This window comes from Papaver somniferum, chromosome 9 (assembly GCF_003573695.1).
Source record: "Papaver somniferum cultivar HN1 chromosome 9, ASM357369v1, whole genome shotgun sequence".
Classification (NCBI taxonomy): Eukaryota; Viridiplantae; Streptophyta; class Magnoliopsida; order Ranunculales; family Papaveraceae; genus Papaver; species Papaver somniferum.
Window position 1 is genome coordinate 11,357,963 of NC_039366.1, and position 12,066 is coordinate 11,370,028.

At 35.4% G+C, this 12,066-nt stretch overlaps 1 protein-coding gene across 3 annotated transcripts; it reads left to right on the forward strand.

The window, feature by feature from the left end:
• The first annotated feature begins 6,693 nt into the window (after nucleotides 1-6,693).
• On the forward strand, nucleotides 6,694-10,633 carry LOC113309359. 3 transcript variants are annotated; one of them, XR_003340546.1, is made up of 10 exons: nucleotides 6,694-7,054; nucleotides 7,133-7,188; nucleotides 7,287-7,322; nucleotides 8,408-8,463; nucleotides 8,548-8,798; nucleotides 8,879-9,082; nucleotides 9,167-9,259; nucleotides 9,444-9,551; nucleotides 9,647-10,313; nucleotides 10,419-10,633. XR_003340546.1 is itself a non-coding variant. In XM_026557776.1 (4 exons), exons 1-3 carry the CDS (start codon nucleotides 9,221-9,223, stop codon nucleotides 9,875-9,877), a joined length of 378 nt encoding a protein of 125 aa, XP_026413561.1. In that variant the 5' UTR covers nucleotides 9,089-9,220; the 3' UTR covers nucleotides 9,878-10,313; nucleotides 10,419-10,633. The 3 variants fall into 3 exon arrangements, 1 of the variants encoding a protein (XP_026413561.1); XR_003340547.1 differs by having other exon boundaries at nucleotides 9,451-9,551; XM_026557776.1 differs by lacking the exons at nucleotides 6,694-7,054; nucleotides 7,133-7,188; nucleotides 7,287-7,322; ... (1 more) ...; nucleotides 8,548-8,798; nucleotides 8,879-9,082 and having other exon boundaries at nucleotides 9,089-9,259.
• Nucleotides 10,634-12,066: the final 1,433 nt, after the last annotated feature.

Sequence of the window (12,066 nt, forward strand, 5' to 3'; positions counted from 1 at the left end):
GTACTATATTACGGTCCACGATAGCTTTTCCAGATAGCAGTATCCCTAAGAATTACTATGAAGCAAAAAAACAAATTCGAGATCTTGGTATGGAATGTATTAAAATACATGCATGCCCAAATGTTTGTATGTTATATTGGAAGGATAATCGTGATAAGGAAAGGTGCGACGCCTGTGGTGAATCTAGATAGATATCAGGTACTTGTCAATCTGGAGAAAAAGAAGCAAGTGGAAAACAGAAAGTCAAGAGAAAAGCTGCCAGGGTTTTGAGATGGTTTCCGTTAATACCACGGCTTCAAAGGTATTATATGGACACTAAAACCGCAGAGGATATGATATGGCATGATAAAGAGCGTACCAAAGATGGTGTTTTAAGGCATCTGGCAGACTCGCAATGTTGGAAAACCTTGGACGAAAAGCATCGGGTATTTGGTTCAGAACGTCGCAATGTTAGACTCGGGTTGGCAAGTGATGGGTTCAATCCTTTTGGTGTTATGGGTACTGGTCACAGTACATGGCCAGTCTTTGTTACTTCTTATAATTTGTCGTCAGAGAAGTGTATGAAGCAACCCTATTTTATCATGTGTCTGCTTATTCCTGGGCCTAAGGGTCCTGGTAATAATATTGATGTATACTTACAGCCACTAATCGAAGAGCTAAAGGAATTGTGGGAAATGGGAATTGAGACGTATGATGCTTATTCCAAGTAGAACTTCCAAATGCGTGCAGCTCTCTTATGGACTATTAATGACTTTCCAGCATATGCCAACCTGTCAGGATGGAGTACTAAAGGCTATCTCGCTTGCCCATGTTGCCACAAGGATACAAGTTCAGTAAGATTGCGAAATGGGAGAAAAAAATGTTTATTTAGGGCACCGGAGATTCTTACCTATTGGTCATCGGTTACGAAGCAACCTGAGCTCTTTTAATGGCCGCAGAGAACATGATAGTGCACCAAAACCTTTAAGCGGTGGGGATGTTCTTCAGCAGTTCCGTGGTTATCGTTAAATCACTTTTGGCAAGGAAGAACATGATGTGTGTGGGGAGAAAATAAGGAGGGATGACAATGAGCTGCCTTATAATTGGAACAAGATAAGCATTTTCTTCGAACTACCTTAATGGAAAGATCTTCTCTTACGGCACAATATTGATGTTATGCATACCGAGAAGAACAACAGCGAGAGTTGGATAGGGACACTGTTGAACATAAAAGGTAAGACAAAAGATAACTTGAACGCTCGGGAAGATTTGAAAGTATTGGGTATACGTGGACCACTTCACCCTGAAGCTTTGGGGAACAACAAATTCTACCTTCCTCCAGCAAAGTATACCTTGTCTTTGGCGGATAGGAGGAAGATTTGTCAATTCTTGCATGACATAAAGGTACCCGATAGTTATTCATCGAATATTTCGCGGCACGTTCCGGTACAAGAATGCAAGATTCCCGGGCTAAAGAGTCATGACTGGCATGTTCTCATGCAACAACTTTTTCCTGTTGCGGTGCGTGGTATCTTACACGATGACGTGACTAGAGTTTTAGTTGAGTTTTCTGATTTTTATACTCAATTATGCTCCAAGACATTGAGAATCGAAGATTTGGAGGCGCTTAAAAAAATGTATCTCACTTTGTGCAAAATGGAGATGATATTCCCTCCTTCCTTTTTCGATATTATGACACACTTGCCTGTTCATCTAGCAGGAGAAGCTATAATTGCTGGACCTGTTCATTACCGGTGGATGTATCCAATCGAACGGTTAGTACGTATTTTTAAATAGTGAGTAGAATATTATTATAGTGATGTTTTTTTACTGATGTCTGTCTGAATTTTTCCTGTATTTATTAGGTACTTGTACACCTTGAAAAAGTATGTGCGAAATAAAAGTCAACCTGAGGGATCGATTGCACAAGGGTATCTTGCTGATGAATGTCTGACATTTTGCTCCAGATACTTGAGCGCTGAGATTAATACAAAGTTCAACCAGATAGGGAGAAATAGTGATGGTGATGGTGCGACGACATCTAGTCATGAATCGCCTATCTTTGAAGACGCATGTCGTTCTTTAGGGAAACCAATTTTCCGAACTTTATCTGACAATGAGTGGGAGGAAGCCCGAATGTATGTGTTGAGTAATTGTGATGAAATTCTTCCATTAATCGAGTAAGTCTACTTTATGATGTTTAATAAAAATCATTATGAGTTGGTAGATGATTTAATGTATATATACTTACTAACCGAGTAAGTCTACTTTCTGTATCACCTTTCTGTATCATTTATGCAGTTAATGTATATAAACAAAAAACGAGTAAGTCTACTTTCTGTATCATTTATGCAGGAAACACAAGCAAACAATTCGTGACAAATATGGAGGGAAAATTCGTGATAATGAGTTGGAGCATTGGCATGCCAAAATGTTCGGTGGTTGGTTCGAAAACCATGTAAGTGTTTGTATCTTATGAACTCAATTTACAGTAGTTGACATACTTGTCTCTTTGATATTATTACACGGCCAAAATACATCAGGATCAGAGCCACTTGCACACTTAAACAGCCTCATGACAGGATGATATATCAAGAACGCCACCTGAGTAAGAATACAAGTTGTCAATACAGTCATACAAGTATACTACACAAGAATATTACCTTTTTAGCAGGCAAGGATACCTATAAATTAAGGTTATCGTAGATAGTAGCATCAACTACTGTGGAACCTACGATACCATGATGAAACTGATAGTTGTCAATACAGTCATACAAGTATAAAACTGATCCATTTCGATTTATATCATGATGAAAAAAAATTACATGAAACTTCTAATCTTAGAAGAACTTCTTTATGCTTTGTACAGATACTCCACATATTTGCATTTAACATCCCTATGACGTTTTTAGCATCCCTATGTCAACTACTGTGGAAGATACTGATCCTGATGTTTGAAAACTATTATTCAATGTTGATTCAAAATCTTTTAAACATACCCATTTTCTTATTATTATTAGGTTTGTGAAATGAAGCGAGATGGTGAAATAGTGAAAAAGGATAATGAAATCCTATCCTATGGGCCTAAAAATCAGTTAGTTGTTATAAAGGATATATTTTGAATGGGTTTAGGTTTCACACAATTGATCATGAGAAGAACAGAAACACACAGAACAGTGGTGTTTGCGTTAATGTACAGACTTCAAATAAAGATAGTATTGAATCTATTGATTACTACGGTAGATTAGATGAAGTCGTGGCATTACAGTATCGCGAGGGGAACCAAGTTGTTTTATTCAATTGTCATTGGTGGGATATCAACGAGACAATAAAGAAGCAGCAAGATGCATTTGGGTTTACGTCGTTAAATTTTACAAGAACCATAGCCAAAAATCAACCTTTTATGCTTGCAAAGCAAGCACATCAAGTTTTTTTATCTTCGGGACAATAAGGACAAGAATCGCCGAATTGTACTTAAAATGCAGGCAAGGGATCACTATAGTTTGGGGTCACCGGAAATTGAGCTCATCCAAGAAGATTCATCCCACACAGATAATGTAACCAGTGCAGCTGAAATTGTCCAAGACTTTGAGAGTTGGACCTGAAATGAAATTGGAGGGGAAGAGGTGATTAGAAGTACAACTGACGGTGATAAAGGCGATCTAAATAATGACAGTGATAGTGATCACATTGATTATTTTAGTGATTGTGAAAGAGATGATCTCGCCTAACATAAAGTCAAAGTTACTACTGAATGTACTGTTTATTTGATGTTTTCCTGTTTTATTTAGCTTGAATTACTTTCAATTCTCACTTAAATTTTATTTGCTCTCATTTTTCTTATGATGAACATTCGAAAATTGATTAGACAAAATTTGTGATTAATGGTTCGGAACATATTGAATTTCATGAATGCACTTTTAAATTTCTCCAAGACATCATTCGAAAATAGTTCAAACGAGGTTTATATACTAAGGTCATGGAGTCAATATTAATTGGATGTATTTTATTTTTGCGATAAAGATAAATTAGCTAGCTTCCAAATCCTCGATTAACTTTCAGTTTCCGATCAAGACGATTTGGCTTTCGTTATTTGGATTCACAGGTAGAACTATATTCTATTTTCCAAAATCAAATGAATTTGTAGTCCAAATTATCCGAGAGATCATTCGAGAATTGTTCAGACGAGGTTTGTTCACTATGGTTCATGACACACTCAATATTAATTGGATGTATTTTATTTTTGCGATAAAGATAAATTAGATAGCTTCCAATTCTTCGATTAACTTTCATTTTCCGATCAAGAAGATTTGGATTTCGTTATTTGGATTCACACGTAGAATTATTTTCGATTTTCCAAAATCAAATGAATTTGTAGTCCAAATTAATTATCCAAGAGATCATTCAAAAATAGTTCAAACGAGGTTTATACACTAAGGTCATGGAGTCAATATTAATTGGATGTATTTTATTTTCTCGATAAAGATAAATTAGCTAGCTTCCAAATCCTCGATTAACTTTCAGTTTCCGATCAAGACGATTTTGGCTTTCGTTATTTGGATTCACAAGTAGAATTATTTTCTATTTTCCAAAATCAAATGAATTTGTAGTCCAAATTATCCGAGAGATCATTCGAGAATTGTTCAGACGAGGTTTGTTCACTATGGTTCATGACACACTCAATATTAATTGGATGTATTTTATTTTTGCGATAAAGATAAATTAGCTAGCTTCCAAATCCTCGATTAACTTTTAGTTTCCGATCAAGACGATTTGGATTTCGTTATTTGGATTCACAGGTAGAATTATTTTCGATTTTCCAAAATCAAATGAATTTGTAGTCCAAATTAATTATCCGAGAGATCATTCGAAAATAGTTCAAACGATGTTTATACACTAAGGACATGGAGTCAATATTAATTGGATGTATTTTATTTTTGCGATAAAGATAAATTAGCTAGCTTCCAAATCCTCGATTAACTTTCAGTTTCCGATCAAGACGAATTGGCTTTCGTTATTTGGATTCACAGGTAGAATTATTTTTGATTTTCCAAAATCAAATGAATTTGTAGTCCAAATTAATTATCCGAGAGATCATTCGAAAATAGTTCAAACGAGGTTTATACACTAAGGTCATGGAGTCAATATTAATTGGATTTATTTTTGCGATAAAGATAAATTAGCTAGCTTCCAAATCCTCGATTAACTTTCAGTTTCCGATCAATACGATTTGGATTTCGTTATTTGGATTCACAGGTAGAATTATTTTCGATTTTCCAAAATGAAATGAATTTGTAGTCCAAATTAATTATCCGAGAGATCATTCGAAATAGTTCAAACAAGGTTTATACACTGAGGTCATGGAGTCAATATTAATTGGATGTATTTTATTTTTGCGATAAAGATAAATTAGCTAGCTTCCAAATCCTCGATTAACTTTCAGTTTCCGATCAAGACGATTTGGCTTTCGTTATTTGGATTCACAGGTAGAATTATTTTCGATTTTCCAAAATCAAATGAATTTATAGTCCAAATTATCCGAGAGATCATTCGAGAATTGTTCAGACGAGGTTTGTTCACTATGGTTCATGACACACTCAATATTAATTGGATGTATTTTATTTTTGCGATAAAGATAAATTAGCTAGCTTCCAATTCTTCGATTAACTTTCAGTTTAGGATAAAGACGATTTAGCTTTCATGGTGACTATGATCCAATTAAATTATGCAAAATTGAGCATGGTTTTATTAAATTATATGATAATCGGTCATAGAGAGTATCATCGAGTAATCCTATGGAAAAGTTATGGATATTTTTATTTAGTTATATAAATGGAAATACATACATAAATTATTCACATCAAGTATAATCACTCATAATGTCTATGATCCAATGAATTCTTATTTAATTATGTAAAGCTAAACACAACTGGATTAGCTTATATGTAAAATTGTACACAACTAGATTGGGGGCACTGTGATTTTATTTTTCTAGTTATGATGTTAATATCATGGTAAAAAAATTTATTTTTGACTTAAAAGTGCGAGCCATCCAAAAGATATAGGTGTATAACTTGTTGCTAGGCTCCGTACAAATCCCATGTAATAACATTTTAATAGTAATTAAAAAATTAAAATATATTAAGAAAAATTAAATAAAATAATAATAACATGGATTTTGTCTTTGTATAAGTCGTATCTTGAATCCCCACTAACACCGATGATCCACTTACTAACAAAAGGTTGATAATTAACTTGTTTACACATGGCTTGACCAAACCAAAGTAGTCAATTTCGCTCGTACCGGCCAAAATATCAGCGGAATTTCGTGTATCGGTGTTAGAGCGAAATGAAAACACAAATATCGCGGTACAATATTTAATTAGCCGATAATATCGGCCGATATATACGAAACGATATAGTCCGGTTTTCCCGATATGCGACAGTTTCAGAATTTTTTTATGAACGTCAGGTCAATTTAGGAATTTCATGTAGCTAGGCTGGTAGCTCACTTGGAGGTGGTTTAGCAAGTCCACGTATTAACACACATGAGCCACGTTAATAACAAAGAAGCCTCTAACAAGCCCACGTATTAACAAATGCATAGAAGGGTCCGTCTCACAAAACAGTTTCAGAATTTTTTTCTGTTTTTCTAAAATTTATTTCCTTTCTTTCTTTTGCATTAACACAGAGCAACAGAGAGAATCGGAGATAATGAGGATAAATTTTGTGAGCTATTTTCGCTTCAAATTATTGAAAGTTTGTTAGAGGAAAAGGGGAATTAGGGGTTATTCATAGAAGAAATAGTCTGGAATTTTTGGAAAGATTTCTGCATCGCCGTAGGATGAAAACAAGAGTATATTGAGAAGGAATGAAAGAAGAACATCTAGCGGGAATAATCTCGGTCAAATCTCTTTCGATTTGAACCATAAAATTTTCATTCTAGGCGGGATGAAATCAAAAGAAAGTCCTTTGGGCGCGGTTATTCCCGCTTGTTGTTTTTGAGTATCTATAAATTGAACCCTAAAATCACCTTTCCTGGGTGATTATCAGTTCCGAGGTCAAAAACATCAAGGTATATCATTTTTATGCTTATATCAATGGTTAAATAACTTCCAATCGATCATAATAAGTTATTCTTTTTTATTTACAGATTCACACAGTTCTTCGGATTGATTTGAGTTTTTCACTCTCCAGAGACTCATTCAGGTTATTTTTCACCTCCGCTCTGAATTTCAATTCGAATAGGGGTTTTCTTTAATTTTGGTTTTTGATGTTTTGATATTTTTTTTAATTATTTTTTGTAGGGTTCTTTAATTTCTGAAGATGGAATTTGAGGAAGAGTAAGTTTTCAATCCCTACTAACTTTCATTGTCTTATAAGGTTTCTGTGGTTTTGGCAAGAATTTTTTTTTTGTTTGGTTCTCATATTTGATAGGGCCATATTGAGTATTAGGTAATGATTTTGAGTTTGTTTTGTTTCATTTCTTGTTTGGATTTGATTTTGTTTAAGAATTGCCAATTGTGTGTAGATGTGATGTTTAAATCTTGTAAAGATTGTGTTCCATGAAGTGAGTTGGCGTTGTATTTTGGTTCTGCCCAACCAGATTGTCCATCATTGGGTTTATACTGGAACACAAAATTGTTAAAGCCATCAGACCAGTAGGTAGCCTTGAAGGTTATATTCTGTAAGCCCTCCATGTAAGCAGGTGTTACACTATAGTAGGCCACTGCTGGTTTTCTTGACAGGGGACTTTTGTATAGTACAAATTTGTGAGATGTTCTTCCAGTACCATACTATAAGCTCATTGTTACCTAGCTAATTGTTAAACCACAATGACACATATTATGAGGTCACTTATTACCTAGCTAATTGTTAAACCACAATGACACATGCACCTTGACATCGAGAAAAAGAGGCATAATTACACTACATGATTTTCGTCTTTGCTCCTAAGTCCCAAGGTCTGTAAAATGATACTATAATAGGTGAAAGTCAGTGGAAAACATATGCTATATACTAAAGAAAAGTACAAGGAAATGGAGATGCAGTGAGTAAGAGAAGATTATCTACCAATTTATTAGGTTCAGAAATGCATGAATTGTTGAATTTGTTTCTTTGTAATCAAGGACACGTAGCAAACCTGAAATGCTTCTTTGAAAAGTTTATCTAACAGTTCCTCCTCCATATAAATTTTGGGTTCATATCAAAACTTGGGTTATACGTAGTTCATACTAGTTCAGTTGAATTTTAGATGTATTTGCTTCGTGTTAGTGTTGCTGCTCAAAACTCACTCTTTTTTTATATTTACGTATGAGCTCCTTGATTAGATGTGGACATTACAAATTATCATATTCTAGCACTTTTCTCATAGATTCCAATCTGAGAGTTCTTCTGATTATAAAGGAAACCTTGTTGTTTTATGCAGGATGGAATATCAGCAAAATGGGGAGCAAGGAGAGCATTTCAATTCCGAAACTACTGGTGATTTTTTTTTTTGGGTACTGTTATGTTTAGATGTATTTTTAGTTAACCGTGTACAAAATGCTTATGTTACTCTCTAAGCAGTTGTTGTCCAACGAGAGAAAAAGGTGCGAGGTGATACCACTTTTGCATCTTTCATTGGAAAGAAAAAAGAGGAGAAAGAAAGGGAAATGGTCGACTGGGATATGAAGAAAGAGAGACCTTGTGGAAAAAACCAAGCCAAATATTCTAGTGTCATTGGTGTGTTTCTCAAACAATCTCGCCGTTGGAACTGGGAAAACCCTTGGAATTTGCAAGATGACAACGCTAAGGATTGGTTGTGGGCCGAACTTAAGGTGAACATACTCTGCAGTGAACTTAAGGATTGTTTGTGTGACTTATGAACTGAATGACAATTTTTTTTTATTCATTTCAGGATTTGTTTGTTGTTGATGAATGTCATAAACAAGGTACCATGTCTATTGCTGGTGGAATATTTAAAGATAAGAAGGGCAAGTGGAAAAGGAAACACTATAAGCTCACAAATACACATGCAATGAATCTGAAAGATAAACCCAATTAGTTAACCGATGGGCTGTGGAAGTCTCTTGTAAAACTTTGGGATAATGAAGCGCATCAAGTAAGTTTAAACATCTAAAATGTTTGCATTTAAGTTCTGTTAAAACATTTATGTCTAATTAATTTTGACTTGTGTATCCGTAAGACACTATCCAAGAAAAATGCCATTAGTAGAAGCCAATAGAAAACGAAGCACACAATGGGCAGGAAAAACTACTCTCGGTGCGAAGCTGAAATGGTATGTAGATGCATGTATTTTCAAAAATGCTTAAATGGCCTTTCTTTCCTTTAGCATGTTTAGCAGTTGTTGGTCATCTGTCTGGCTTAACTGCTACTGAACATTGGGTAGTGCTAAACCAGTTTTTTCTAATCATATAATTCTATTGGATACAATTAATCATTATGTGGCTGAATTTGTTTAGGCTCAAGAGAACGGAGGGAACCCACCAACTGATGGTGACGTGTTCATTAAAACCCATATAAATAAAGTCAGTGGAAAAGCTTTGGACCCATTTTCACAAGGATACATTGTAAGTCTATTGTAATGCTTTCCTAGAAAAGTTTATGAATTTGCTGCTTATAGAAGACCCTATTGCCTAATTTATTTTTTTCCTCTTATACATAGGCCCAATTAAGGGAACAGTCCGGGTTGGATGAGAATGGGTTGGATGAAGATGGTAACCAACATTCAATCAGTAATGAAGTCTATGCAAATGTATTACCCACAAAAAGACATAAACGCATAAGAGCTCAAAGATGCCATCTGCAGTACTTGAGTAATGAGGATTTTGAGAGAGAAAAGGAAGAGCGAGAGGAAGAATTTAAGAGGCAAATGAAAGAACGAGATGAAGAATGAGAGAGGCGAATGGAAGCGCAAAATGATCAGTATAACGTGCGTCAGAACCAAATGATGGAGTATGTCAGATTGTGCAGGCCAGACCTATTTACGAGATCGGGACTCTCAGGACCTTCAGATCACCTTTTCAGAACTGGGGAGCATCATCACAGACCTTGGGAGCAACTATCTATACGTGGGACGACGCCTTCCGTACCTTTGGAGCAGCGCCAAAGACCTGGGGAGCAGCCTGGCATACCAGAGGAGAAACTTTTTGGACCTTCGTCGCGTTACAGGTGTGGGGAGCAGCCCAGCAGACACGGGCCGACGCATTTCATACCTTTGGAGCAGCGCCAAAGACTTGTGGAGCATCCTGGCAGATCCGAGGAGCTACTTTTTGGACCGGCGGATCAGCTTTACATATCCAGGGACCATCTAAACAGACCTCAAAATAATTGTAAGTGTCTCTTCCTTGATAATAAAGGTATTTGTTGATGTTCCATCAGACATGATGATTCTCTACATTTGTTGATATCTTTTTGCTCTGTTTTGGTTTGTTTAGCAGGTACGCCGGGAACGGGAACAGAAGTATGGGATTGGATACCTAGGCCGCCTGAGAGTCGATTTAACATGGACTAGGCCAAGTTTGAATTATTAGGTTATTTTCTTTAGTTTTGATTGTGTAATTTCTTTGTTTCCTTATGGTTAAGTGGGATTCTCTATGCCTTTTGACAACTACTTTTATTTAATGGAACTTAAATTCTTCAATTGGATTCACTTTTTGGTATCTTTTTACTTTTTTTTGTTACCCTGCATAATTTAAAACATAATATAAAAATAGCAAGTAAATCAGTAAATAAGTTTTAGCTACATTCAAGTTGTGGCATCAGCGTCTGCCTTGTCGCATTCATAGCCACGACAATGGTGTGGCAAAATATTTTTTGAATAAAGTGTAATTCAAAACAATTTTATATTAAATAATAATAAAGGTTTTTGCCTCACTCTATTGCCTCACTAATTGATGTGGCAAAAATTTTAAAATAAATAATTAAAACTTAAAATAAAAAAGAAAAAATAAAAAGAAAATACCTATTGCCTCATGCTATTGCCTCACCATTTGATGTGGCAAGAAATCCAGCTTTTGCCACTGTACCTTAAAGGGGTGGCAACTATTTCTTGCCACCCAAGCTGTTGCCACTGGTGTGGCAAAATATTTTTATGTGGCAAAAAGAAATAGCCACACTAAATATGGGTTGTTGCCACATTTGGATGATTAGTGAAGCGAATCGGGGAATTTGACCAAGTTAACAAATTTTGACTGTTGTTTGACTATCCTTTTTAGTTTGGACTATACTCCATATCCATCCGGACGATTCCATTTTGTTTAAGTAAATTCTTCCCCTTTCTACACCGTAAGAGCTTGGAGTGATACTTTTGCTGCATAAAGTCTTATTCTTCTAGTATATGTTATCTGTGCATAAACAAAAGCATAATAAATTTCGAAAACGTAACACGTTTATGGAGAGAGTAAGTTTGAAACACACAAAATGATAAGATGATTAGGGAACCAGTCAAAAGGTATGTGCACCCCCGGTTAAACTGGGTTGCACAATGCTGTACTCTTCAAACTCGGTCATAAGCAGCAGAGCACCTGCACTCACAAACAGTATCCTCGATTATTATATAGCGACTCTTCCAGCCAGACTAAACAGTCCCAATGGAGCTTGTATACTGTGAAATACAAAAGGTGTTGTGCAATTAGTCTTACTCGTTTGATAACATGGTGTCGTGTTTGTTTAATTCTCATTATAATACATACATGCATTATTACTTAATATTAACTTCGATATTCAGCATCTAATTTTGATGGCAGAATATCATTTTAAATCTATCTTTTCAATTATGATTTGTATATATATGAAACGTTAGGTACCGATCAAAAAAAAAATATATGGAACTTAGTTGCATCAACCAGTATATGCATAAAAAACAGAAAAATGGGGTCCAGGACTATAATTAATTAAGAATTTAAGTTATTTTTTTGAAGCATGCATTTTATTAGAAAAAAGTTAGATTGTAACTTGTCGTGGGTATGTGGTACCCACAGAGCCTTGAAATAAAATGTGACCGATAAAAGGTGAGATTGCCTGATCCCATATTTTGGTTGAATAGTTTCCTATTTGGCTTCCATCTGCTGCATGATTTGCCAA

Excerpts from the sequence above, each read along its gene's own strand:
- LOC113309359 (XM_026557776.1), top strand. The coding sequence starts at position 9,221 with ATGGGCAGGAAAAACTACTCTCGGTGCGAAGCTGAAATG. Across the intron at positions 9,260-9,443 it reads CTCGGTGCGAAGCTGAAATG|GCTCAAGAGAACGGAGGGAA; the intron begins GTATGTAGATGC and ends GAATTTGTTTAG. Across the intron at positions 9,552-9,646 it reads CATTTTCACAAGGATACATT|GCCCAATTAAGGGAACAGTC; the intron begins GTAAGTCTATTG and ends TCTTATACATAG.